This window comes from Chanodichthys erythropterus, chromosome 16 (assembly GCF_024489055.1).
Source record: "Chanodichthys erythropterus isolate Z2021 chromosome 16, ASM2448905v1, whole genome shotgun sequence".
NCBI classification, from domain to species: Eukaryota; Metazoa; Chordata; class Actinopteri; order Cypriniformes; family Xenocyprididae; genus Chanodichthys; species Chanodichthys erythropterus.
Genome location: NC_090236.1, coordinates 39,926,335 through 39,952,681, shown reverse-complemented (window position 1 = coordinate 39,952,681; position 26,347 = coordinate 39,926,335). Strand labels below are relative to the sequence as shown.

General features: G+C 39.6%; 1 protein-coding gene across 6 annotated transcripts in view; it reads left to right on the top strand.

Moving 5' to 3' along the window:
* Positions 1–26,347, top strand: part of LOC137003452 (NLR family CARD domain-containing protein 3-like) — a 70,153-nt gene that overhangs the window by 37,081 nt on the left and 6,725 nt on the right. For 5 of the 6 annotated variants that reach the window (XR_010891971.1, XM_067363619.1, XM_067363618.1 and 2 more), the window contains 5 exons: positions 8,597–8,710; positions 8,801–10,597; positions 13,347–13,520; positions 17,805–17,978; positions 24,181–24,227. Coding sequence is in view for 5 of the 6 variants with exons in the window: in XM_067363619.1 (XP_067219720.1) it covers positions 8,597–8,710; positions 8,801–10,597; positions 13,347–13,520; positions 17,805–17,978; positions 24,181–24,227 (2,306 nt within the window). In the remaining variant the exon portion in view is untranslated. Of the gene's footprint in view, positions 1–613; positions 741–925; positions 1,022–8,596; positions 8,711–8,800; positions 10,598–13,346; positions 13,521–17,804; positions 17,979–24,180; positions 24,228–26,347 lie in introns of those variants that run through there. The other variant, XM_067363622.1, reaches the window with a different exon arrangement.

Genomic DNA, 26,347 nt, shown 5'->3' with positions numbered 1-26,347 from the left:
AAGACTGGCAAAATTAAGAAAACATCATGAAGATTGCTATGAACGTTTTAACAGGGCAGAAATTGAAAATGAATGCAATACGATTGCTAAACAGCTATCACAAAAAGATTGTTTGGTGAGTAATATGTCAACATCATCACAATACTCTGTGATCAACACCTCAGTCCATTAACAGCTAATTATTTTAATATTAATTAATAGTTTCCTTAGTTCTTTTGCTTGTAGACCTTGTTTTTATTCAAATTATATTTTCAAACTGTTACAGTCATCCTTAGTCACGTCCACAACTGATGCATCCTCTTCATCACCACCCTGTGCTGTGTCCACCTCTGTGATGACCTCATCACCGTCACCGTATTACCGGTTACCAGAGGGGACACTGCAGTTGGCAAAAATGAGTAAAGTCCTAATGGCCATGGAGAAAGGAACACTGTCTGACTTCAAAGGAAAGAAACTTGACAACATTGAAATTGACCCAAATGGTATGAGTATACTTGAATGGTCTGTGTGTGTCTGTGCTGTATATATTTGCAAAAACTGTACATTATCATATGTTACAGATGCTAAGTATAATCAATAAACTGTTGATTTTTTTATCAATTGTTTAGAGCAACTTGAGGCTCAAGGTGATTCCATGTCAAGTGATGAGGAGGATTACAGTGACGTATCTCAGACAACAGCACCAGCAGAGACTGATCCACCTGTTCAATCTGATCAATCTGTTTCACAAGAGGATCAAGGTAAGAAAAATCTCTAAACTACACACACAATAATCATCAAATAACCATAAATTAGCTCCAAGCAGCAATAGCCATCCAAAGGCTTTTCAAAATTCAGAAAAATCTACACATTAGGACATATGTATGATTTGGTCATACTCACTGATTTAGTTGTTATGAGAATTACATTTTTAATTATTCCATAGGTTCTTCAAATGCTCCAAAAAAGAAATGGGAGGACAATGAGGTAAAAGCAGTAGAGAGACACATGATGGAGTTCATCAAGACATGCAAATTTCCTGGTAAGCAAGACTGTGAAAGATGCATTCACGCAGAGCCAGAAGCTTTGAAGCAGCGAACATGGACTGGTGTGAAAAATTATGTGCGGAACAGGATCACGACTCTTAAAAGAAAGGGTGGTTTGTGAGGAGGCACAAACACAAAAACACTTCAGTGCCTTTTATAACTTCTTTACTGAAAAAAAAAAAAAAAAATTATATATATATATATATATATATATATATATATAAAAATATAATAATACTGTAAAAATATAATATGATGTGGAAAGTGTTAAAAGTATTATTTGTGTGAAGAGAGTGGCTCAACTAGTGACCAGCTCATTGAAAATGCTGTACATTAAAGTTGTTAGCAGAAGACTGTACTGCGATGTTGCATAAACTAATCAAAAATACTTTTCTTTAATCTGTACCATTTATCCCAAGTAAAATAATCCCATATTAGCTCTTATAAATATATTTTACATCAAGAAAGACAGAGTATAAGAACGCTAATGAAGAAAGAATAGTTCATTTTCAATTAGGGCTGGGCGATATATCGTATGCGATTGTCACGCGCATTTCGTCAGTAAAGCCGGTTCCCTGATTACCACTAAATCGCCATCACCTGCTTTCAAATGGAGCGGCATTTAATAGGCAGAGCCGTAGATCACTGACAAGCTACGCAATATCGCGTTCATTATTGCAGATGAATCGCCTTCGATAATGAAGGCGATATTGCGTAGCTTGTCAGTGATCTACGGCTCTGTCTATTAAATGGCGCTCCATTTGAAAGCAGGTGATGGCGATTTAGTGGTAATCAGGGAACCGGCTTTACTGACGAAATGCACGTGACAATCGCATACGATATATCGCCCAGCCCTATTTTCAATGTTCCGTTTTCATTGTTGAGGTAAAGGGGATAAGGGGGAGGAGCGAATGTAAAGGTGAAAAGAGGGAGGAGCGAATGAAAAGGTGAAAAGAGGGAGGAGCGAATGTAAAGGGGATGAAAAGAGGGAGGAGTGAATGTAAAGGTTGTGAAAAGAGGGAGGAGCGAATGTAAAGGTTGTGAAAAGAGGGAGGAGCGAATGTAAAGGGGATGAAAAGAGGGAGGAGTGAATGTAAAGGTTGTGAAAAGAGGGAGGAGCGAATGTAAAGGTTGTGGAAAAGAGGGAGGAGCGAATGTAAAGGGGATGAAAAGAGGGAGGAGCGAATGTAAAGGTTGTGAAAAGAGGGAGGAGCGAATGTAAAGGGGATGAAAAGAGGGAGGAGCGAATGTAAAGGGGATGAAAAGAGGGAGGAGCGAATGTAAAGGGGATGAAAAGAGGGAGGAGCGAATGTAAAGGTTGTGAAAAGAGGGAGGAGCGAATGTAAAGGTTGTGGAAAAGAGGGAGGAGTGAATGTAAAGGTTGTGAAAAGAGGGAGGAGCGAATGTAAAGGGGATGAAAAGAGGGAGTGAATGTAAAGGTTGTGGAAAAGAGGGAGGAGCGAATGTAAAGGGGATGAAAAGAGGGAGGAGCGAATGTAAAGGGGATGAAAAGAGCGAGTGAATGTAAAGGGAAGGAGGAGGGTGAAGGTAAAGGAGGAAGTTAGAGAGAATTTAAAGACTGATGAATGGAGGAAGTACGGAAGCCTCCAAGTTAGTGCCAGTTTTGCATTTGCATCGTTGTCCTTTGTAAATTGTTTTTTTTTCTAATCTTTTTGAATTTCTGTTATTCTCCACAATGTGTTGATATTGTTAATATTAAAGACTCATTTAATTAGTTTGTCTCACTAGAGTCCCCAAAGAGTCATTTTATCGGAGTGTGTGTATCACTAGAGTCCCCAAAGAGTCATTTTATCGGAGTGTGTGTATGACTAGAGTCCCCAAAGAGTCATTTTATCGGAGTGTGTGTATCACTAGAGTCCCCAAAGAGTCATTTTATCGGATTGTGTGTCTCACTAGAGTCCCCAAAGAGTCATTTTATCGGATTGTGTGTATCACTAGAGTCCCCAAAGAGTCATTTTATCGGAGTGTGTGTATCACTAGAGTCCCCAAAGAGTCATTTTATCGGATTGTGTGTATCACTAGAGTCCCCAAAGAGTCATTTTATGGGATTGTGTGTATCACTAGAGTCCCCAAAGAGTCATTTTATGGGATTGTGTATATCACTAGAGTCCCCAAAGAGTCATTTTATGGGATTGTGTGTATCACTAGAGTCCCCAAAGAGTCATTTTATCGGATTGTGTGTATCACTAGAGTCCCCAAAGAGTCATTTTATCGGAGTGTGTGTATCACTAGAGTCCCCAAAGAGTCATTTTATCGGATTGTGTGTATCACTAGAGTCCCCAAAGAGTCATTTTATCGGAGTGTGTGTATCACTAGAGTCCCCAAAGAGTCATTTTATCGTAGTGTGTGTATGACTAGAGTCCCCAAAGAGTCATTTTATCGGAGTGTGTGTATCACTAGAGTCCCCAAAGAGTCATTTTATCGGAGTGTGTGTATGACTAGAGTCCCCAAAGAGTCATTTTATCGTAGTGTGTGTATGACTAGAGTCCTCAAAGAGTCATTTTATCGGAGTGTGTGTATGACTAGAGTCCTCAAAGAGTCATTTTATCGGAGTGTGTGTATGACTAGAGTCCCCAAAGAGTCATTTTATCGGAGTGTGTGTATCACTATTTTTATTCATATAGTTTTTTGACTATTATTACATTTTGCAGAAAACATGCCTAATGTCTTAAGGCCCCAGTGAGTAGCCAGAGATGACTCTGGTGAGGAAAACATCTTAAGATGTTTTTGGGGTAATGATTATTTGCAGTCAATACTAAATAAACTAGAGGGATGCAGGCAGTGGTCAGGGAAGTGTTCTCTGCCTTGAAGTCAAGACAACTTTATTTCTAAAGTGTGTTATACTATACAGTTAACTTCAAAACACCTTAAAATAACTGTTGCAAATTGTAACAATTGACATGACTTATATTTGAGTTGTAAAACAGTTCTGCAGAAGACAATAATGTCATTATTCAGCTTAATTCAGTTCATCTTTTGTTCTCTGATAGTCAATACAGTCGAATCAATAATATTTCTGAATGTTAATTGTCATTTCCCAACTGAGCAATCCAAAGGCACTCGATCTCAAGCTGCAAATCAAATGAAAATGTATGCTACCCATTTTCAGTGCTCTTGAAGAAGTTAAAAAGCCCAGTTTAGTCTCTCACACTAGTTTCTCTGCTCTAGCTTGATTCCAGTACCCAGTATTGAAACTTTGAATTGTAATATTACACTTCTGTGTCTTCTTAGGATAAATAACTTACAAAATTACAAGTTACAACAAAGTCCTGAAAGTGTACCTTAACCAGAGTCTGTGTATCTCCACAGTCCTCAAAGGATGACTAGATCAGAGTTTGTGTATGTCCCCAAATTGGACATATAAAATACTGTCCCCAATGTGAAGGTAAAGTGTCAGGTCTTTAAGGAAGTGTTTTATTGATAAAATCAAGTGATATCTGTAATAAGGGCTTCTCCAGAAGCGCAGTGATGTCTTTCTTTAGTCTCTAGACCCTTCAGAAAGGGTAGTCCCTAAAGGTAGGGTATCCAGTCATACGTCCTCACATTGTAGTTAAGTAGGTATGTGTGTGTGTGTGTGTGTGTGTGTGTGTGTGTGTGTGTGTGTGTGTGTGTGTGTGTGTGTGTGTGTGTGTGTTAAACCTTCAGATTATAAAAGCTTCTTTCTGGATTTCAAGTGGTAACAGATTTACTAGAAAGAAATAATATAACATCTATATGACCAATGAATCTGACCATTTCACAGTGAGAAAACATAACCATTATGACTGTGCTTTCCCAAAGCATTGTAAACCTAAATTGACCAAATTTGGCTCAGAACACTGTAGGGAAATATAACTCAGATCATAGTTTCTCTGGCCATAACAAATGTGCTCTACAACTAAAGGAAATGCTTTTCACCATCATGGTGACTTCAAACTAAACTTTCATTTAAACTTTAACATCTAAACATCTGTTAATTCTCAGTAAGAACTTTTGTTGATGTAAAGCCGGGTGCACACTGTGCGATTTATAATAGTCCTTTACGATGGTTACTTGTCAGACTGTACGAACATCATCCTCATGTCACACTGTGGGATCTTAGCCGTCATTTATGTCAGACTGCATGACAGTCAAGACTCGTTAAAAATGGACACGCGCATGAAAACTTGTCCGGAGATATACATCATCAAAACATACACATTCGATGACAGTGAGCTGCGTTACACACGGGACTGAAATGGTGGCTAACAAAGACATCTCTATCATTAATTTTGATCACGGCTTGTCTTGAAAAACGAAGACAATTTGAAGTTCGTCGTAGGAGAAGTCACACTGCAGGATTGTGCCCCAAATCTTCTGACACTGCCAGAATTTCGTCAGAGTTAAAATTTGATCCCAACGGTCATTAACCGGCTGTCTGTGAACATGTCAAACTAGCGATCAAAGACTACAGATTTTAAGCTAGGATTATAGGAATCTTTTAGGATTTGCAAAATTTGTCTCAGATGACCAAATCGTGGCCAAAATCGCACAGTGTGAACCCGGCTTAAGACAGAAATAAAATCAAACTGGTTAATAATAAGTATAATAATGTTTAATGGCTGGAAGTCAGTTTGTAACGCTCAGCCTTACTGGCAGAGGTAACACAATTAAAAGGAGAACTGTTTAAAATATTTGTACGTTGGGTTTAAAATGAAGACAAGAAAACAGCAGATATAAAAGAAACAGATATGTATTTACACCAATCTAAATGACACTGAAATAAAACAACACAAGATATATAAAGAGTCCTTAGACTGGTAAAAGCATACAGTCCATCAGTTCCATACCCTAAAACAGTCCACAGAAACTCTGTGTGTTGATAGTCCAATGTGTCCACCCGTGTATATACAATCCAATGTGCAAAAATCCAAAGTGCAAGTGTAAGAATGAAGTCCTGGAATAGCGAGTGTTCAAACAAAAGTACTCCACAATCCAGGCAGCTTTCGACCTAAGTGTTTTCAGGCCCCATCTTAGGCCATACTGCTCCTTTTATAGGGAGAGGCTACTTCCTACTACCTGTCAGGTGATTGGTCACATGACAGGTGAGGTCTCAGTTCTTAAAGACACACACACACATTTTTAAGAGGAGTAAAATGGACAATGAAACATGTAAAACCTATTAAAACTCTGATACACAAACATACAGTTATATACAGAGCGGTTAAAACATGTTCATTATGTGGCAGTGTCACATAGACCCTCCCCCCAGCCTACGGCATTTGAGGGAAAGAAGTCCATACCCTTTCAGAATTTGCCACAGTTATATTCCATATTGTGGGGTTACCCCTCCCCATGTGCATAAAATTGTCTTTGAAATAAATTACATAAAACCAGGCCTTCCCACCTAGGCACATGGTAAACGGAGGAGGCAGAGGAGACACTGAAGAGAGGAGGGACTCTAAACCAGACTGGGTAACCCGGGACAGGTAGCGCTGATCCTCCCTGGTACACATTAGACCCAGTTGCCCTGGCGTGTGGTCCTTCCTGGCACCTCCTTGCTCCTGCCTTTTTTGAGAAAGTAGGAAGCGTGTTGGTTGTTGAAGAGTGATGATAATGATATGGCGGTTGTGATGTCTGTTGGCCCCTCGCTGTCCTGCGCTTTTCCTTCTTCCGGCAGCGATCACATTCACCAATGAACTGCCAGACGTCCCTCCGAATGGACGGCCACCAGGCGACCTCCATAACCCTCAGGAGAGTCTTTACCCTTCCGTGATGTTTTTCGGAGGTGTGAGGATGGAAGCGCTGTAAGAGCTGGGGCACCAATGCTCCAGGTATGACGGGTCGCATCCGAAGGTGTTTCTTTCCTTTCTGGACCCGCCGATACAGTATATCCTGGTGTAATTGCAGTCCGTGGTGTTGGGGGGTTGGAGAAGTGCAGGAAGCCTTTAGTTGAAGAATGGCGGTGTCATTAGATTGGGCCTCCAGAAGTTCCTCTTTGGAAAATGGTAAACTGGAGTAGATGGTTCTGGTGTCTGGTTCTGTAGAAGGTGGGTTACCATTGTCATTACCGGATGAAGTGGAGTTTGGTTTTGCTGTAGACAGGTTGAAGACAGGAGTTGCAGGAGTGGCAGGAGCACAATGGATGGCCTCTGGGCTGGGGATGGGTGCAGGAGTGACACAGAGTATAGCGGGAGATCCTTGTTCCAGTTTTTCCTCCAATTGTTTGTCTCTCCTCAAACAATCCTTCACCTCTTTCTCCAGTGTCTCCACCACAGTCCTGACATAATCCTCCATTCCCAGCATTTTCACATCGACAGCCTCTCTAAAACACATCTCCCGGTTGAAATGACTTTCCACAGAATCATTAAAATTTTTCTCCAGTTTTAAAACAATTTCCTTAAGAGCAACGAGTTCTGTTTTTAGTTGTTCACAACAGCATTTCTGTCCATCACTAAAACTCTCAGAAGTTTGATACAGATATTTAGTATAAGGAGCAGTGTTAGAAAGAACATTCTGTTTTTTATACGCCATTTTCTCCTTTTATCACCCAACTAAACAATTCAAGAATAATCGTTCCCCGTACGGGCCACCAATATGTAACGCTCAGCCTTACTGGCAGAGGTAACACAATTAAAAGGAGAACTGTTTAAAATATTTGTACGTTGGGTTTAAAATGAAGACAAGAAAACAGCAGATATAAAAGAAACAGATATGTATTTACACCAATCTAAATGACACTGAACTAAAACAACACAAGATATATAAAGAGTCCTTAGACTGGTAAAAGCATACAGTCCATCAGTTCCATACCCTAAAACAGTCCACAGAAACTCTGTGTGTTGATAGTCCAATGTGTCCACCCGTGTATATACAATCCAATGTGCAATAATCCAAAGTGCAAGTGTAAGAATGAAGTCCTGGAATAGCGAGTGTTCAAACAAAAGTACTCCACAATCCAGGCAGCTTTCGACCTAAGTGTTTTCAGGCCCCATCTTAGGCCATACTGCTCCTTTTATAGGGAGAGGCTACTTCCTACTACCTGTCAGGTGATTGGTCACATGACAGGTGAGGTCTCAGTTCTTAAAGACACACACACACATTTTTAAGAGGAGTAAAATGGACAATGAAACATGTAAAACCTATTAAAACTCTGATACACAAACATACAGTTATATACAGAGCGGTTAAAACATGTTCATTATGTGGCAGTGTCACAAGTTGTCATGTGTCTCTCACTTTTTCTCTTGTTGTTTCTTTAATGATTCTGCTTATTAACATCAGGTGTCACTACTAATTGTCAATCACCACTCAATCATCAATCAATTATCTCATTAACTTTAACACTGAACCAGTGTTACTTTTTAACACTTGGCAAGATGGAGTCAAATGTACACTTTGGGTGTTAATTTAACACTGGGCATTTTGCTGTTATCATGTCTTTTCTACAAGAGATTACATTTGTGTGCTTTTTTTGTGGTTATTTTTTTTATAATGTAACACACTTTAAAATGATTTCTTTAATGAAAAATAAATAATTGAGTTGATGAATACAGTAATTTATTGTATTCACATTAATCTCTGTGTTTTAGCTCAGTTAATCAGAAGATATCAGAACCAGAGTCCAGCTATGTGTCTATGAAGAGTGACGCATCTATGGATCATCCAGTAAACTTTAAGAGTGGAGATACACAGACTGGCCTCAGGTATAACAATCCTATAACAGATATTTTAATTTGATTATATGATACAGAACTAGGCATTGTGCTTATTAACCCATGTAACCCATTTTACAGTCATAAAGCCTCCAGCCTCAACACATTTAGATCAGACCTGAGGAAGAAGTTTCAGTGTCTGAATGAAGGAACAGCAAAGCAGGGAAACCCTACACTCCTGAATGAGATCTACACAGAGCTCTACATCACAGAGAGTGAAAGTGGAGAGATCAATAATGAGCATGAGGTGAGACAGATTGAGACACAATCCAGGAGAGCAACAGCAGAAGACACACCGATCAAATGCAATGACATCTTTAGACCTTTACCTGAACAAGACAAACCCATCAGAACTGTGCTGACAAAGGGAGTCGCTGGCATTGGAAAAACAGTCTCTGTGCAGAAGTTCATCCTAGACTGGGCTGAAGGGAAAGAGAATCGGGACATCCAGCTCATATTTCCACTTCCTTTCAGAGAGCTCAACTTGATAAAAGACAAAACACTCAGTCTTTCAGATCTTCTTCATGCCTTTTTTCCTGAAACCAAAGAAATTGAAATATCCAGTGATGAGTATAAAGTGTTGTTCATCTTTGATGGTCTGGATGAGTGTCGTCTGTCTCTGAAATTTAAGAGAAAAGTGAAACTGTGTAATATATCTGATTTAGCCTCAGTGGACATTCTGCTGATGAACCTCATTGTGGGGAATCTGCTTCCCTCTGCTCTCATCTGGATCACCTCCAGACCAGCAGCAGCTAATGTCATCCCCTCTGAGTGTGTCCATCGAGTGACAGAGGTACGAGGCTTCAATGAGCCACAGAAGCAGGAATACTTAAGGAAGAGAATCAGTGATCAGAGTCTGGTCGACAGGATCATCGCACACCTGAAGTCATCAAGAAGCCTTCACATCATGTGCCACATCCCAGTGTTCTGCTGGATCTCAGCCACTGTTTTAGAGAAGATGTTGAGGGAAGCAAAGAGAGGAGAGATTCCCAAGACTCTCACTCAAATGTACACACACTTCCTGATCATTCAGACCAACATCAAACATAAGAAGGACTATGAGAAGAAAGTGAAAGATGAAGACATGATTCTCAAACTTGGGAAACTGGCTTTTCAGCAGCTTGTGAAAGGAAACCTGATCTTCTATGAGGAAGACCTGAGAGAGTGTGACATTGATGTGACAGAAGCATCAGTGTACTCAGGATTGTGCACACAGATCTTCAGAGAGGAGTTTGGCTTGTATCAGGGGAAAATCTTCTACTTTGTTCATCTGAGCATTCAGGAACATCTAGCAGCTCTATATGCACACATTTACTTTTTAAAAGAGAACAGAAATGTGTTTGACCAAATCACACAAAGACTGTTGTCTATGATTATGTACTTTTTTGTCCCATCAGGACATGTTTCATTATCTGAGCTGCATCAGAGAGCTGTGAGTGAGGCTTTACAGAGTAAGAATGGACATCTGGACCTTTTCCTGCGTTTCCTTCTGGGTCTCTCATTGGAGTCCAATCAGACTCTCTTACAAGAACTACTGACACAGACAAGAAGCTGCTTCTACAACAAAGAGGAAACAGTTCAGTACATCAAACAGAATATCATGAAGAATCACTCACCAGAGAGAAACAGCAATCTGTTCCACTGTCTGAATGAACTGGGTGATTCACTGATGCAGGAGATCCAAGATTATCTAAAATCAAATAAAATAAGAGAAACCAAACTCTCCTCTTCACAGTGGTCAGCTCTGGTTTATGTGTTGCTGACATCAGAGCAGAAGATGGAAGTTTTCAATCTAAAACAGTTTATTGGAAAACAACATTCAGCAGATGAAGTCCTTCAGAAGCTGCTGCCTGTGGTTAAAGAATCCAGATCAGCTCAGTAAGAAATACTGACAACAATCACTCCACTTTCAAAACATGATCAAATTTATGAATTTAGCATGCGCTGTTTTGTAGTTTGATGATAAAGCAAATAGAAGAGTGGTAGTGGTATTAAATGTGAAGATCTCTTAAATGCAGTTGTTGTGATAAATATTAGTGTGATGCATTAAAAACAAGGTGACTTGTTTGTACAAAAATTTTTTTAAACATTACACATTTGGATATGAACACTCATCATACAAACTTCAACAATGGTGACAATCAACAAAATTTTCAGATAAACAGATAAAATAAAAGCAGAAAATAGTAAGACAAATCAGCTTTATAACTTATTATTGATGCAGTGCATACTGGGAGCCATGAATGAGTTTTGTATTATGCTATTACCCAGCATGCACTGCAGCATGAAGCTTTTATCCCACAATACCCTTGTATCCCACAATACCTGTTATTTATATAACTAGTAGCCTACATTATGATATGCAGTTCCATTCCATTCACTGGGAATCCAGATTTGGTCATCTGGATCATTGACTGAATCATCTGATCTGTACATAAAATAGTGGGTAAACTGCCCTGGTTCGATGCTTTATAACAGTGGTCGCCATCCCGTCGATCGCGATCGACTGGTCAATCTTTATCACTGTTCCAGTAGCTCGCGAAAATAACAGAAATATGAGTACAAAAATACATTTCTCCAGACTTTGTACTGTATTTTTGTATTTATTTTTATGTTATTTTCTGGAGACAGATAGATAAAGGTAAATAGCCCACGTTATTTCTGAGTCTGTAAACGGCCGTTAACAAGAGGCCAGAGACGCTGAAGAGGAGAAAATTCTGTAGCGGGCAGAGCAGCTCACTGTTCACAATGCTCGAAATATAGGAAGAAATTATAAATATTGAATTGGGGGTGAGGGCTTATATGAATGCATCTCTAAAAGAAGATCAGTCTTCAGGAAGATTTCGATGGCAATGGCATTTTATTTTCCTCTTACCTCCTAATACAGTAGCTAATTAATAGTGCATTTCAGCTTTGTTTACAGCGGTAACCAAGGAAACGCTGTATCACTGCTGCTCCATAAGCACCACCTGCTGTCAGAGAGTGAATCTGCGTCTCATTCAGCCTGCTGTTTTTGTTTCATGCTTTTTTTGTGTGTAGCATTTATAATTTCACAAAGATAAAGTCAGACCGTTCTGTTTTTGCTTTACATCTTGAAATTAAATCTAATTCAAATAAAAAACAACTGCTAATGCAATGTGATAGCATCTTTGTTTGGATTGTGATTAAAAAGCAGTGGTTTCCTCTCATTTGAAACGGCTATGTATTTTTGTTTATTATAATAATATTAATAATAAATATCTGCAACCAGTATCGGAATCAGCCAATTTGCTTGTAAAAATAAACAAATAAATCAGAATCTACAATGACCACGAAAAAAATACTAAATACAATCTGGTAGATCTTGTCTTTCAAAAAGGGATCTTGGGCTTAAAAAGGTTGGTGAATTATTGAAGCATTTTATACTCATATTGTACTGAATCGTTAAACAGGTTTGAATCCAAAAGCAATCTTTAATAGATAAGGGCACAGTCGTACAGGCAAGGTCGTACAGGGGCAAACAGGAATGGTAAGGGACAGGCAGAATCGTAGTCAAGGTACAGGCAGAGAATCAGGGCAGGCAGATATCACTCACAGGTCAGGAAACAATACACAGTCCAAAGGTAGGCGGCAGAGAATCGTAAACGGGTAACAAACAGGATCGGTAACAGACAGACAGTCAGACAGAATAACAATGCTCAGAATTGCAACCGTGGTAAAACAAGACTTCGCAATGAGAAGATGTGAATGAGAGTCTTTTATAGTCCAGATAATGAGTTACAGCTGTATGTGATGATTACAGATTGGTGGAGTGATTGCAGTTGATGGGCAGGGAGGATGCTGGGAAGTGTAGTCCAGAACAGACTGGAATCGTGACACGTATAATCTAAAGGAAGCCATTTGATTTTGTTTTATAGCCTTAAATTCTTAAATTCAATAATCATTGAGTATATCTGATGGTTTTGATTGCCTCTCCAAAGGGGAAATTTGAACTGTGTTGCATAGTTAAGTTATCTAACAGTGATTGTAAATTAATTGCCTAAATTATTACATTATTTGCTAACTGCATTCTCTATACTGTAATGTTGACATGCATTCTCTGTAAAGCTGCTTTGAAACGATATGTATTGTGAAAAGCGCTATACAAATAAATGTGAATTAAAAATAGAATATCTCCAAAAGGGGGATTGGGGCTGTGTGGTGCAGTTTGAGGTGTCTTGGCAAAAGGGGAGATTGAAACTTTGTGTATCAGTTCGAAGTGCCTTAACAGGTAGAGCTAGGCAACGGTCCTGGCATGTGAGGAAGATCCATTTAGATCCGCTCTGATCGATAGATCCATTTAGGTCTGCTTTTGACAGACAACAAAAAACTCCCTGAAACTTCCTAGGACTTCCATCCAGACAGCGGAATTCTCTGTTTTTACTGTTATTTCTATTTCTTATGCGTTCCATTTTTATTGTGTATTTGGTTCTTCTTTATGTAAAGCACTTTGAATTACCATTGTGTATGAAATGTGCTATACAAATAAAATTGCCTTGCCTTGCCTTACATCACTACAGTCAAAGATTTTACAAGTCATCTGTGCTTCAGATTATAAACCCTACCTGATAAGCCCATTATATCACTGTTTGTTTTGTACTCTATACAGGCTACAGTTCTGTAATCTCACCGCTCATTCCTGTAAGAGTTTGTCTTCAGCTCTACAATCCTCAAACATGTTCCTGGGAGAACTAGACCTGAGCAACAATGACCTACAGGATTCAGGAGTGAAGCTTCTTTCTGATGGACTGAAGACTCCAAACTGTCAACTGCAGATACTGAGGTAAATGGTTTTCCATAAAATCAATAAATGACCATTATATTTTGTCATCAAATGTGACATCTGCTTTTAATGAATTGCCAGAACAAGAGAACAAAACAAAATGTGCAGGAATGTGATTTTGAACCAGATAAGTGACTTGGAAAATTTGTTTAGGGTGGGGAGATGAGTGGACAGTATAATAATGGAAATAATTACATGGCCTGAAACAATTTCTAAACATACTGCAAAATGCTGTGTTTCAAAAGTTTCATTTAACACACACTGGTAGCGCCATCTATTGGCTGTGTGTGAGACACCCTCAGCATCTTAGCCAAGGTCCAAAATTACCACCACACCCCAAATGGCAATTATATGAAACAGTGTTACTTGTCAGTTGGACGGCAATTTATTTATGAATTCTAACAATGCATGGATGAAAGAATGGGCTATGGCTTATTTAGATTATCAAATTATGAAGGTTGCTATTTATTTCTATAAATATACATTCTGAAATGTTGGCTGTTTCAGAGTGAAGCGGGGCACTGTATTCATTTACACACAAGAGGCCTCATTTATAAAGTGTACTCACAGATTTGATCTTAGCGTGTGTGTGTGTGCATAAATCCATGCCAATGCTTGTATTTATAAAAATGGTCTTTAACGTGGAAAAGTGCTTAGGACCACGTCAGGGTCTGAGCAGATGTACACGTTTTTCCTTGTCAGATTACTGCAGGTTTTTAGAAATCTAAGCTATTCTTGCATCTCGCCATTCTAAATTAAAGGATGTGGATGATGACTGGTGATCTTTTATATGTAAATGACATTAATTAGGTGTTGTTTACAATGTGGAGAACTGAAACAATTCAGCTTCATGTAAGTTCAAGATCATTTGCCATTTATAGATTTCACATCTGAAAGACATGCTCGTTTTCTATCACTCATGACATGGACGTGAAAAAACAACATCTGCCAAACATTTTTCCAATTTTGTAATAAGAACTGTTTATAAATCTTCTAAGCAATTGTGAAGCTTTAAGGTGTGTCACTGTGTTTTTTGTTTTTTGTTATTTGCTCCCTGTGGTTTTCTGTTAAAATAAAAGCTTTCGTTATTTTATATTCAAAGTTATTTAATAAAGTTTTTAAAGGTATTTAAGACAAATGAATAAATAATTAGCAACTAGAATTCACTGCATTTGAACTATTTTACAATAATATTTTATTGTAAAATATGCACACATTCCCTCAAGGAATTTGTTAATGTTTTTTGTCTCATCATATTCAATTTAAAATTGAATGATTCACATAAGCTATATTTTCAATTCAAAACAATGAAATTTGACAAAAGTAGTCACTGGAAATGACTTGATGTTATTTAAGTTTTTCAAACAGTTAAACATTAATAATGCCTACTGAATGGTTGATATATACACTCTATTGCCAAACCCCTTCAAATCATTGAATTCAGGTGTTTCTAATCACCTTCATGGCCACAGGTGTATAAAATCAAGCACCTAGGAATGCAGACTGCTTCTACAAATGTTTGTGAAAGAATGGGTCATTCTCAGGAGCTCAGTGAATTCAGGCATGGTACCGTGATAGGTTGCCATCTGTGCATTCGTCCATTCGTGAAATTTTCTCACAACTAAATATTCCATGGTCAACTGTTAGTGGTATCATAACAAGTGGAAGCAATTGGGAACAACAGCAACTCAGCCACAAAGTGGTAGGCCATGTAAAATCACAGAGCGGGGTAGGCGCATGCTGAGGCGCACAGTGCACAGAAATCGACAACTTCCTGCAGAGTCAGTAGCTAGAGACCTCCAAACTTCGTATGGCTTTCTGATTAGCTCAAGAACAGTGTGTAGAGCTTCATGGAATGGGTTTCCATGGCCGAGCAGCTGCATCCAAGCCTTACATCACCAAGTGCAATGCGAAGCGTTGGATGCAGTGGTGTAAAGCATGCCGCCACTGGACTCTAGAGCAGTGGAGACATGTTCTCTGGAGTGACGAATCACGCTTCTCGCGTCTGTCAGTCTGGCAATCTGATTAGGGTTTCAAGCTATGTGTTTGAACCCCTGTGTTTGAACTAGTTATGTGTTTGAACCCCTTTTAAAAAAGGCTTTAAAAAGGCCTATAAATAAAAAACTACAGGGTCTCAGCACTTGATGCTTGAGCTACTGGTTGCAAAATCTTTATCAAGCCTGCAAACATGTACATCAGACAGGAAAAAGACCGCTTTTTGCATTTTCGGGTCATTTATCATGGAAATGTGGTGTTTTTTGGGTGTTTTTTTAACCTTTTAAAGTGTAACAGCTCAACTTATGGCCCGATCTTTGTAAAACTTTGCATGCTTCTTTAGAATCATGCTCATGCACATGCTCCCTTCATTTTGTGAAGTTCTAAAAAGAACATTTTTCGGTCATTTAAATGCAATTTCACAAAGGATAATACGGGCTTTTTTTTTACCTTCATAGCAGTTAAAGCACCACCAATGTCCATAAAAGTTTCCATGCTTCTTTAGAATCACGTGACGCATGTGCACACCCGATTTTACCACTTTCGGCCATTTCATGGGATTTGCCATAGAAATACAGCATTTTTACACCTTGTTTTTTACACCTTATTATTTATTATTCTCAGGTTAGGTAAAGTAAGTCGAGTCTGGCCTAAATTATAAGCATTTTAAATTACTTACAATTTGGTCAGAAGACTCCTCTGTGGTACGTTCTTGTTCAAATTCTTAAAACACTATAAATCTAGCCAAGGTAGGCAGCTTTTGTAATCAATTAAACTTCCTTTAATTGGTTACTTCTACTTTTTATAATAAACAAAAATGTAAAGGCAAATAAAACTTCATCATTAAAATATAAAATACAGTAATCACTCTTGAGTCAAAGGTGTAGTCAGCTCTGGGCTTCCCATCTTCAGCTTAGGGTTTCTTGTCCTCAGCTCTGGGCTTCTAGGCATCGGGGGGTACTGACATATCTGTATCCGAAGAGGCAATTAACTCATCAGTCTTTTATACTCAAGTTGTTTATCACAGACGTTGAGTTATCTTCTTGATTGACGTACGTTGTAACTTTCCCAAAGTTTCCAGACCCTTCTCAAGGCCTTGCAGGTGCAAGCTGTCTGGCTTTTGTGTCCTTGAACTCCAGTAAACTCAGCCAAGATGGCTGATGTCCTTATAAGGTTCTAGGAGTAGAACCACAGTTCTCTGTGTCCTTGAGCAAACACATAGAACCGCACACACTTCTGTGTGCTGCAGTCCAGTTCTGCTTCTCCTTCTCGTGGACAGGCACACACACATATCTAACAATAACTGTACATTTCTGGCCATTCAGTATAATGCATTTCTTAGAAACAAACAAATATAAATAACAATAATATTGTAAGCAATGCCTAATATTTAATACATTGGCCAAATGTGTAGCAACAGACATCCAAAATCTTCACAAGGAGGCAGGGTAATTGCATTTTCTTGATATAATACAACCTTTTTAACAGTTATAGCACCACCAAAGGTCTGATCTCCATAAAAGTTGGCATGCTTCTTTAGAGTCATATGCTGCATGTGCTCCCTTGATTCCGTGAAGTTCTGAGTTTTTGTTTAGGTTTTATGGGCTTTTGGGTATATTAAGCCACACCCACTTTCCAAATGACCATGTTATAGTGACCCAATGGGTAAAGTTCAACTTTTTTTTGATAATTATTGATTTGGAGAGTCCAGAGAATTGCCCTGCACTGGTTTTCCTCCAATCTGGTTAAAAACCTAGGACTAGTTCGCAAAAGTAGGTTTTTCAAAAAACCCAAAATAACCGAAAATGTGAATCATGCATCTTGACCTTGAGCCAAGGATTCTATGAATATAAGACACTTGAGCTTGGGCCTAACGGTTCAGGAGTTATGAGCCATTTCGTACTTTTGACCGCTGTAGCGGTCCCGTCAGGCCGAGCCTTGGTGATGTTTTACTACCAGCCCTCAAATTTTCAAGTCTCTACGACTTACGGTTTGGTCTGCCCAATCACTTTTATGGGAGAATGCTGATCCTTGGAAAATTTAACAATTACAATAGGGTTTCAGCGCTACACACTTGAACCCCTAATAAATAGTCTGTTGTCTTCACTACATTAATAAAAGTAAATGAATACTTATACTGCAGTACATTTACACAGATATTTTTGTAAATGTTGTAACTGTATCTACAGAAAATATCTGCAAATGCAAACTGCACAGGTCAGTGTGTAATTGTGACTGATCGGATTGTCAAACTAATGTCATGTTTGCTGTTGCTGTGTGTGTTTGAAGGCTGTCTGGCTGTATGGTGACAGAGGAAGGCTGTGGTTATGTGTCTTCAGCTCTGAGTTCAAACCCCTCACACCTGAGAGAGCTGGATCTGAGCTACAATCACCCAGGAGATTCAGGAATCAACCTACTCTTCAATAAACTCAACCATCCAAACTACAAACTGGACAAACTCAAGTATGTTGAGATGGATTAATTTTGTAAAGGTTTTATACTACTTATACTTATACTACAGAAATATTAATTCTAAGGTGTGCAATTATTTTCCAGTAAACACACAGCTAAAGTTCTTATAAGCAGGTCTTTACCTCTTTTACAAAAAAAGTTATATCAAAGGTTCTTACAACCTACAACAAAACAAACAAAACCCACAAAGAAACTGACCAAGCAAATAATCTAACAAACAGGATAAAAATGACTATTTCCATATTTTCTTCACTGGGTCACTTATTTGTAAGTGTGAACTTGTGAAATATGTATTTTTTTCAGCATATGTTCTTTAAAATTTACATTAAAAAGTTCAAAGTAAAGTGTCACCTAGCCACAACCTATAATGCTCCCAATAAATTATTTGTTATTAAAGCATCAACATTAACAAACCACTGTTAATTAACATAAAAGCAAGCATAGGCTTCGTGTACATGGTTTGGCATGGCAGAACGCACACAAAGACATCTCAGTTTGTGATCTCACAAAGCTCTGTTATAATCAATGAAGCTGACTGCACAATGAATCTTTCATAATGTCTACACTTTGTTATAATTTTAGGATTTGCCAGCATGCAGAATTCAGCACTGAACAAAAAATATGGCATTTTGAGCAGAGAGTGGAGTCTAACTTAACCCCTTTACGTTCACGCATCGTCGACGGCCTCACGTGTGACATTGTTTACATTTTATCAAGTAAAATGATCAAGTTGAATGAAATCAAGTTGTGTGAAAGATACAAGAATGCTGATTCAACCTGTACAAGCATTATACAACCAAGATAACTTTATAGTAGTTTTTTGTTATTCTGTATGACCGTGATCAATTTCCTAAGACAACAAAAGGGAGGGGGCGTCCTTACCTTTTTGTGTCGTGGAACTGTAATGTTTGGCAGTATAATGGTGACATCGACGTTTTTTCCATGGGAAGAGTCCAATACACGATTTCCATAGTAAATATTTGTCCAAAAGCATGCAAACTGGTATAAAAATCGATATATCTTCTATTGTTTACATCCTGTAAGCGCTATTCACGGGTGCGCTGTCATGTTTATTCGACGAACTGTCCACATCTAGCGCTTTATTCAATGAAATATAACGTATCACTGTATTTAGTAGAGTGTCTGTAAATGAATGAGAACAGCCCAGAAGATGTCCGATGAAAACTGGACACATATACATGTATAAAAAAAAAAGTTGACAGGCGCTTTCAAGTGACGTGTGATTACGCACAGGCAAACGTAAGTGGGAAAAAAAGTAAAAAGACAGCAATGGCAAACTATTGTGTTGTCATGTAACGTTAGCCTATGCAATAACGATTACGCCAATGTGTTGATTTGCATAATCTCGCGTGTAATACATTGTTGTTTAGTGTGCGTAACAACTTGCTTCCAGGAAATATAGCGCGCGCGGCCGCGATGGCGTGACGCAAATATAAGGAACACACCTGCTGCCCACTAGCACTCGCACTGCTAGCATAATCTCGCGTGTAATACGTTCGTCAGACATGGATCAGCGTCGTGTACAGAAGTTGTTTTCTCCTGTTTCTGCATTGGAAGAACAAATGCGAAGCAGTGATGAAGAAAATGTGGATTATTCGGAGGAGAGTGTTGTATCTAGCGTCTTTATTGCAGTCTTGGTCATTAGCTGCTGGTGTAAATGTTCAGTAAGGATAACAATAGAGTGAGTATCATGGTAAATTGCTTTGTGTAAATGATCCTTGGAATTTGAATAGAAAAATTTAAGATTGTGTAAATGTGCCATCAGGGCAACAACAGGCTGGCTATTGCTGTATATTGCTGTATGTAAATGATCCTTGGATTGCATTTTTCTAAACTTTTAAGAGGAAAAAAAATATACCAGATATAGTATATAAATTGTGCTTTGTCATATTGGAATAATAAAATGTATGGAAATTATCAAATAGACTTCTTATACTTCACAGTAAAAGGTGGTTACCAAGTGTCCCTTTGGCATCTCCAAGTGGCCTTTTTGGGAAGGTGCCTAGACATGCACTGAAATAAATGGTTGTAAAAAATTCATTTTTGCTTGTATCACCTTCAAATTTTAAACATATATTGATTAGACATATGGCTTTAGTTTGCTTATGTTTCCAGGCCCCTATGTATCTGCCTTTTGCATTTTTCATTTCCATAAACAATTATTATGAAAAAAATAAAAATGACCCATTGTGTTTGAGCTTTTTTTATCTCTCTATTGGTAATTTCTAGAGTAATTCTGAGTCTTTCATAGTAAACTGTAAAGTGTCAGCTTTCAAATGATACCTTGGTTTTGTGTGTAGTCTAGAGGTGTGTGTAGTCTAGAGCAGCAACCATTTTATTTTGGGTATGTCATTTTTTCTCCCTGGTCAAAAGTGGGGGTGACTGGTAAGGGGTTAAATACTGTGGTAAGGGGGGCATGGTTCCGCAAGGTCTGCAGCGGGAGAGAGAGTTGGGAGATGAGCGGTGAGTAAGTGGGTCAAGTTCAAATGAGAAACACCTGTGAAACATTGATGTGGAGCATAAAGCCATCTGGAAGTGAGACGCTGGTGGAGATGGACAGACTGATGACTCGTGCATGCATGTTTGGGAGCCTTTGCTCTGGAGAAGCCACAACTTTTGTTGAATGTGTCGCACTGTGGCTGAGCACTGGTAGCGCGGATTTCTTCTTTCGGTTTCTACAGATCCTCCTGGTCTTTGACGACCTCAAGAGAGCCATCATCCAGCGGGTTGGCCGAAGCCCAGAACAACACTGCCAGCAGTTCCGATCGCTGGAACTGGGCGAGAGTGGTTGACCCTTTGTGATGGCACAACAGCTCCGGGACTCATGCCGCAAATGGCTACTGGCTGAGGGAGGTGATGTCAGCACCATCATTGATCGTGTGGTACTGGAGCAGTTCATAACTCGTCTGCCAAAGAAAATCCAACTGGCGGAGGATCAGATGGTGGCGTGCCCTGAGGTCACCGAATCCCTTCCAGTTGTGTCTCTCTCTTCCCCTTTTTTCTCCCTCTTCTTCTCAACCTGTCCCATCTGTCAGGTCCTCCTCGAGTGCTGCCCCGAGGGCTGGGTGTGTCAGGACAGGATTATGGTGCCAGGCCAAGAGCTCCGCGCAGGGGGGCGGGGATCACCATGGCTGAGACCGATACAGCGTCCACTTCCCCGCTCTCTCCACGCCAATCACTAAACCCACTTCCTGCCACTAGGGTAGTGGGGAGTTCTGGTCCGGCCTGTTGGCGTTGTGGGGACCCGGACCATTTTATTGACAGGTGTTCCATGATGGAGGCATTTAAGGGCTGTTCTGAGAGTGCTGAGAATGGCCGGACTCACAGCCAACCCAAAGAAGTGTGCAGTTAGGCGCATGGGGGTCAGGTATCTGGGTTTCCACTTGAGTTATGGACAAGTGCATCCCCAAATTAATAAGACGGCAGCAGTTGCAACTTGTCTGAGACCTAAGACCAAAATGGAGGTGAGACAGTTCCTGGGGCTGGCGGGATATTATAGAAGGTTTGAAGGCCTAATTATTCTGACCTCACCAGCCCTCTGACTTAGAGGTCTTCACGGGTCCAAAAATTTGTACCCGAACCTGAAGAGACCCGTAAATGTGCTACACAGAACCAACCAAGGCCCGACTATTATTTTGAAAGTTGGACCCGGGCCTGTGCAGAACTGAGAAATGCCATAAACGTACTACCCGGAACCGACGCGGACCCATCTATTATTTAAAAGCTGGACCCAAAGCCCAGCGAGAAGACACAGACCCGACTGGACCCAATCAGCACATAGGTCTATTCCACAGCAAATTGCTATTAATAAGTCAATAAACAAGTTACGAAAATAAAACGTTTGGTCTTACCTAATGTTAGTAGCCTTCTCCCTTGTACCTGACTGTGATGCACTTGCCAAGAAAGTTCATCCATGTTATTCCTCTCTTGCCGATTGAAATGCTTAATCCACACATTATTCCAGCTTTAAAAGTCCACTTGCATTCACAATGACAAATGCGACTTAGCAGTTTACAAAACACACACACACAGCACTGACTGAATCAGATCGGGTCGGGTATACACACAATGTTAAACAGACCCCGGAAGCGAAGATTGGGACCTGACCCGGACCCGTCTGACCATTTAAAATATAGACCTGAACCCGTAAGGGTCCAGAATCAGATCGGCTCGGGTATAAACACAATGTTAAACAGACCCGGGAACCAAAGTAATAGACAGGTCCCGGTTCGGGTCCCGGGTCCTCGGGTCTCGGGTACTCTTTGTAGACCTCTACTCTGACTAATCTCACTAAAGTGAGAAGCACCAGATCCAGTCCAGTGGACGGAGCTGTGTCAGCAGGCTTTCACCCAAGTGAAGGCTGCTCTATGTGGCGGGCCACTTTTGCACTCTCCTGTTTTTCTCTCCCCTTCTTGTTGCAGACTGACGCATCGGACAGGGGCTGGGCGCCGTCCTGTCCCAGGAGATAGAGGGAGAGGAACGACCGGTGCTGTATATTAGTCGCAAGCTCTCAAAGAGAGTTTGTACAGCACAGCACCATAGAGAAGGAGTGTTTGGCCATCAGGTGGGCCGTCCTCACCCTCCGCTATTATCTCCTGGGACAGGAGTTCACCCTCTGTTCACCTGTGTTTTGTTTCAGTAATTGGCGTGGAGAGACTGCATAAAGACATCTGGAAATGAGACGCTGGTGGACAGGGACAGACTGATGACTGATGCATGCGTGTGTGGGAACCTTTGCTCTGAAGAAACATCTATTGTTGCATGTGTTGCACTCTTGCTGAGCACTGGTAGCTTGTGAAACTTCTCATTAACAAAAAAAGTGTAGACACAATGTAAGTAAGAGATCTATTGTTCATTGTTGGCAGCTTCACTGAATATAAAGGAACTTTGTGAGATTGCAATGAACTGATAAAGCGACAGCGTTTTGGTGATAGTGAAAACTATTGTTTCTAATGCTGCTAAGAGGACTGACGACCAAATGCATGCTGCCAAAGACCTACATAAATGAATTCACTCATATTCATAGAAAAATATTTTTGAAATTCCACACACACTGCGTACACACACTGCGGACATAATTATGTTCTATAACAACATAGTAAATTTTGCCTAATAGATCCCCTTTAATGAAGTTAAAAAAGAGCCAGTTGATGGAAAAAAATGCACTCTTCATTCTTGTTATCATTATTAACGTATTAATCATTAACTAATTACAGTGTAAAAGTGTAAAAAAGATTGGTATAGTCTCATGAAAAAAAAAAAATACTAAAAATGTGAACATCTTTTGCTGCTGCTTGCCATCCTCTGGCAAGGTTGTTAGTTCCTGTTGGTAAGACTGACAAGCTTTGGAATTTGAACATTTTTAAATGTTAAAAGTAATTTTAATGAATACAAAAATACCACTTGGTGGGATTGGCTGACGTTCCCTTCATCATGCGCCGTGGTAGCGCGTCAAATCATTCACAAGTATAAATATGAAGCTATTTTGCACATAGGTGATATTGAATTAATATTTTGTGTCGATATGCAGTGGCTACATACTGTTTAAACTAATCGTGATATTACTGCCGACTCTATAGAACAGTGGCAAGGAAAACTAACTTTACCGAGCTCTGAGAGCCCCCTAGTGGTCGGGAGCATTTCCGTTGTGTTGTGGCTTTATTCTGTTGTGTTGTGGCTCGATTTCGTTGTGTTGTGGCTTTATTCCGTTGTGTTTTGGCTCGATTTCGTTGTGTTGTGAACTTATGTTTGCTTTTTTAATTTCGTTGTGTTGTGCACTACTGGGCCACCGTATCTCAGATATATCAGTAGATCTCTGCATGATCTCTGAACTTCTGGATCTTCTCCTCTTTCCATCATCACAGTCTCTTGCATTACAGAGTCTTGATTTAATAAAAGTTTCCCCTTTGGATGCTGTGGCCTGGATATTTTTTGTTCCAGCATCTAACGTGAGAAGAAAACAACAATTAATGTGTAAATGTAGAGTAAAGCAAACAAAACAAGGGTTGTCCCAAGTACAAAGTATATGCTTGTGTTTTCATACTGTTAGGACATTTCCCCCTAATTCCACATTATACATTCACTACCATTTTGATGAATTTTAATAGAAAATTCAGAAATTGCCTCAGAAATCTAAAAAGTGTGTGAATGTGACACTGTGTGTGTTTTCTAGTGTGGATCACGGAGGAGAGATCAGGATTAGAGCAGGAGTACGCAAATGTAAGTACACACGCACACACGCACACACACACCCTTGTTTATATTAATTTGTGGGGTCCAAATGGCTTCCCTAAGATATTAAGTGGGGTCCTTCAGTTGGACTGACTGAAACTTACATGTTAAAACATTCTTATATATAAGAATTTTAGAATTATGTTTAGGTTTAGGGATAGTGTAGGGTAGGATTACAGTATATTACGTACTTTGTGGGGGGGTCATCTGGACAAGTTCAATACAAGTTCACACACACTCACTCACTCACTCACTCACTCACTCTTTTCATAACTGAACACACACAGAGGTTTGTTTTTGTTATTGTGGGGAAATTCCATAGGCGTAATGGTTTTTATACTGTACAAACTGTATTTTTTATCGCCCTACACTACCCCACCCCTAAACCTAACCATCACAGGAAACTCTGCACATTTTTACTTTCTCAAAAAAAAAAAAAAAAAAGCATTTTGTATGATCTATAAGTTTTTTGAAAAGTGGGGACATGGGTTAATGTCCTCATAAGTCACCCTCTTCTTGTAATACCTATGTCATACCCATGTAATTAAACACATTTGTGTCACAAAAACATGTGCGCGCACGCACACACACACACACACACACACACACACACACACACACACACACACACACACACACACACACTCAATGACTTTGCAACATTGATCAGTAAGGCTTTAATTGCAACATATTTACTTGAAAATAAAATAATAGAAAAAATGACTGGTAATAATAATAACAATAGTAGCATAGTATTATAACATTTAATCTTGGCTAATTGTTTAGGGTATCATATAAGTGATTTGACTACTGTTACAGTGAAATATTAGGCTACAGTGACAGTAGTGCATGAACAGTACTATACTTACATTACTCGCCAGTATTTTAGATTATTACACGAGGTGTGCATTCCATAAAATAAATTAAACGAATAGCTCTGCACTAACTTTGTGATGCTCCACGCATTATGTAATCATGTTGGAAAGGTCACGCATGACGTAGGTGGAAGTACCGATCCAGTGTTTACAAAGCGAACATGCAAAGACTAAGTCAAGCGGCCTGTACAAATGAAGGTAAAACAACAATGTCGGCAATTTTGATGTTGGAAGAGAAAATGAGATGGAGTTTTTCACCCTAACGCAGTACTTTCGTCATGCGTTACCTTTCCAGAGTGATTACATAATGCGTGGAGCATCGCAGAGCAGTGCAAGACGAGCTTGTGTGGTTAAAAAGTATATATAAGACTCTTATTTCTCGTCTGGGACCATGTAGAGCTCTTTGAAGCTGCACTGAAACTGACATTTGGACCTTCAACCCGTTGAACCCCAGTGAAGTCCACTATATGGAGAAAAATCCTGGAATGTTTTCCGCAAAAACCTTAATTGCTTTTCAACTGAAGAAAGACATGAACACCTTAGGTGACATAGGGATGAATAAATTATCAGGAAATTTGAATTCTGAAGTGAATTAATTCTTTAAGGGCATTATCTTATCTTAACTACGGATAGGAAAAGGGTATTACAGAAGCATCCTAACTCGGAAAAAATCCTAAAAATTGTCTTAACTTTAAGACAACCCCACTGGTGTCCTCAAGGCTGATTTATACTTCTACACGACGGTTTTCATTTATACTTCTGCGTCGATGTCCGTGTTGATGTGCAATGTGCAATTATGTATATTTTAGTGTGTGTTTTAGTATTAGTACAAAGTATACGCTTGTGTTTTCATTAGGGCTGCACGATTAATCGCATGCTATTCTCACGCGCATTTCGTCAGTAAAGCCGGTTCCCTGATTACCGCTAAATCGCCATCACCTGTTTTTAAACGGAGAGCCTTTTAATAGATGGAGCCGTAGTTCACGGACAAGCCACGCAATATCGCGTTCATTATCGCAGGCGATTCATCTGCGATATGAACGCGATATTGCGTGGCTTTTCAGTGATCTACGGCTCTGTCTATTAAATGCCGCTTCATTTGAAAGCAGGTGATGGCGATTTAGCGGTAATCAGGGAACCGGCTTTACTGACGTAATGCGCGTGAGAATAGCATGCGATTAATCGTGCAGCCCTAGTTTTCATACTGTTAGGACATTTCCACCTAATTACACA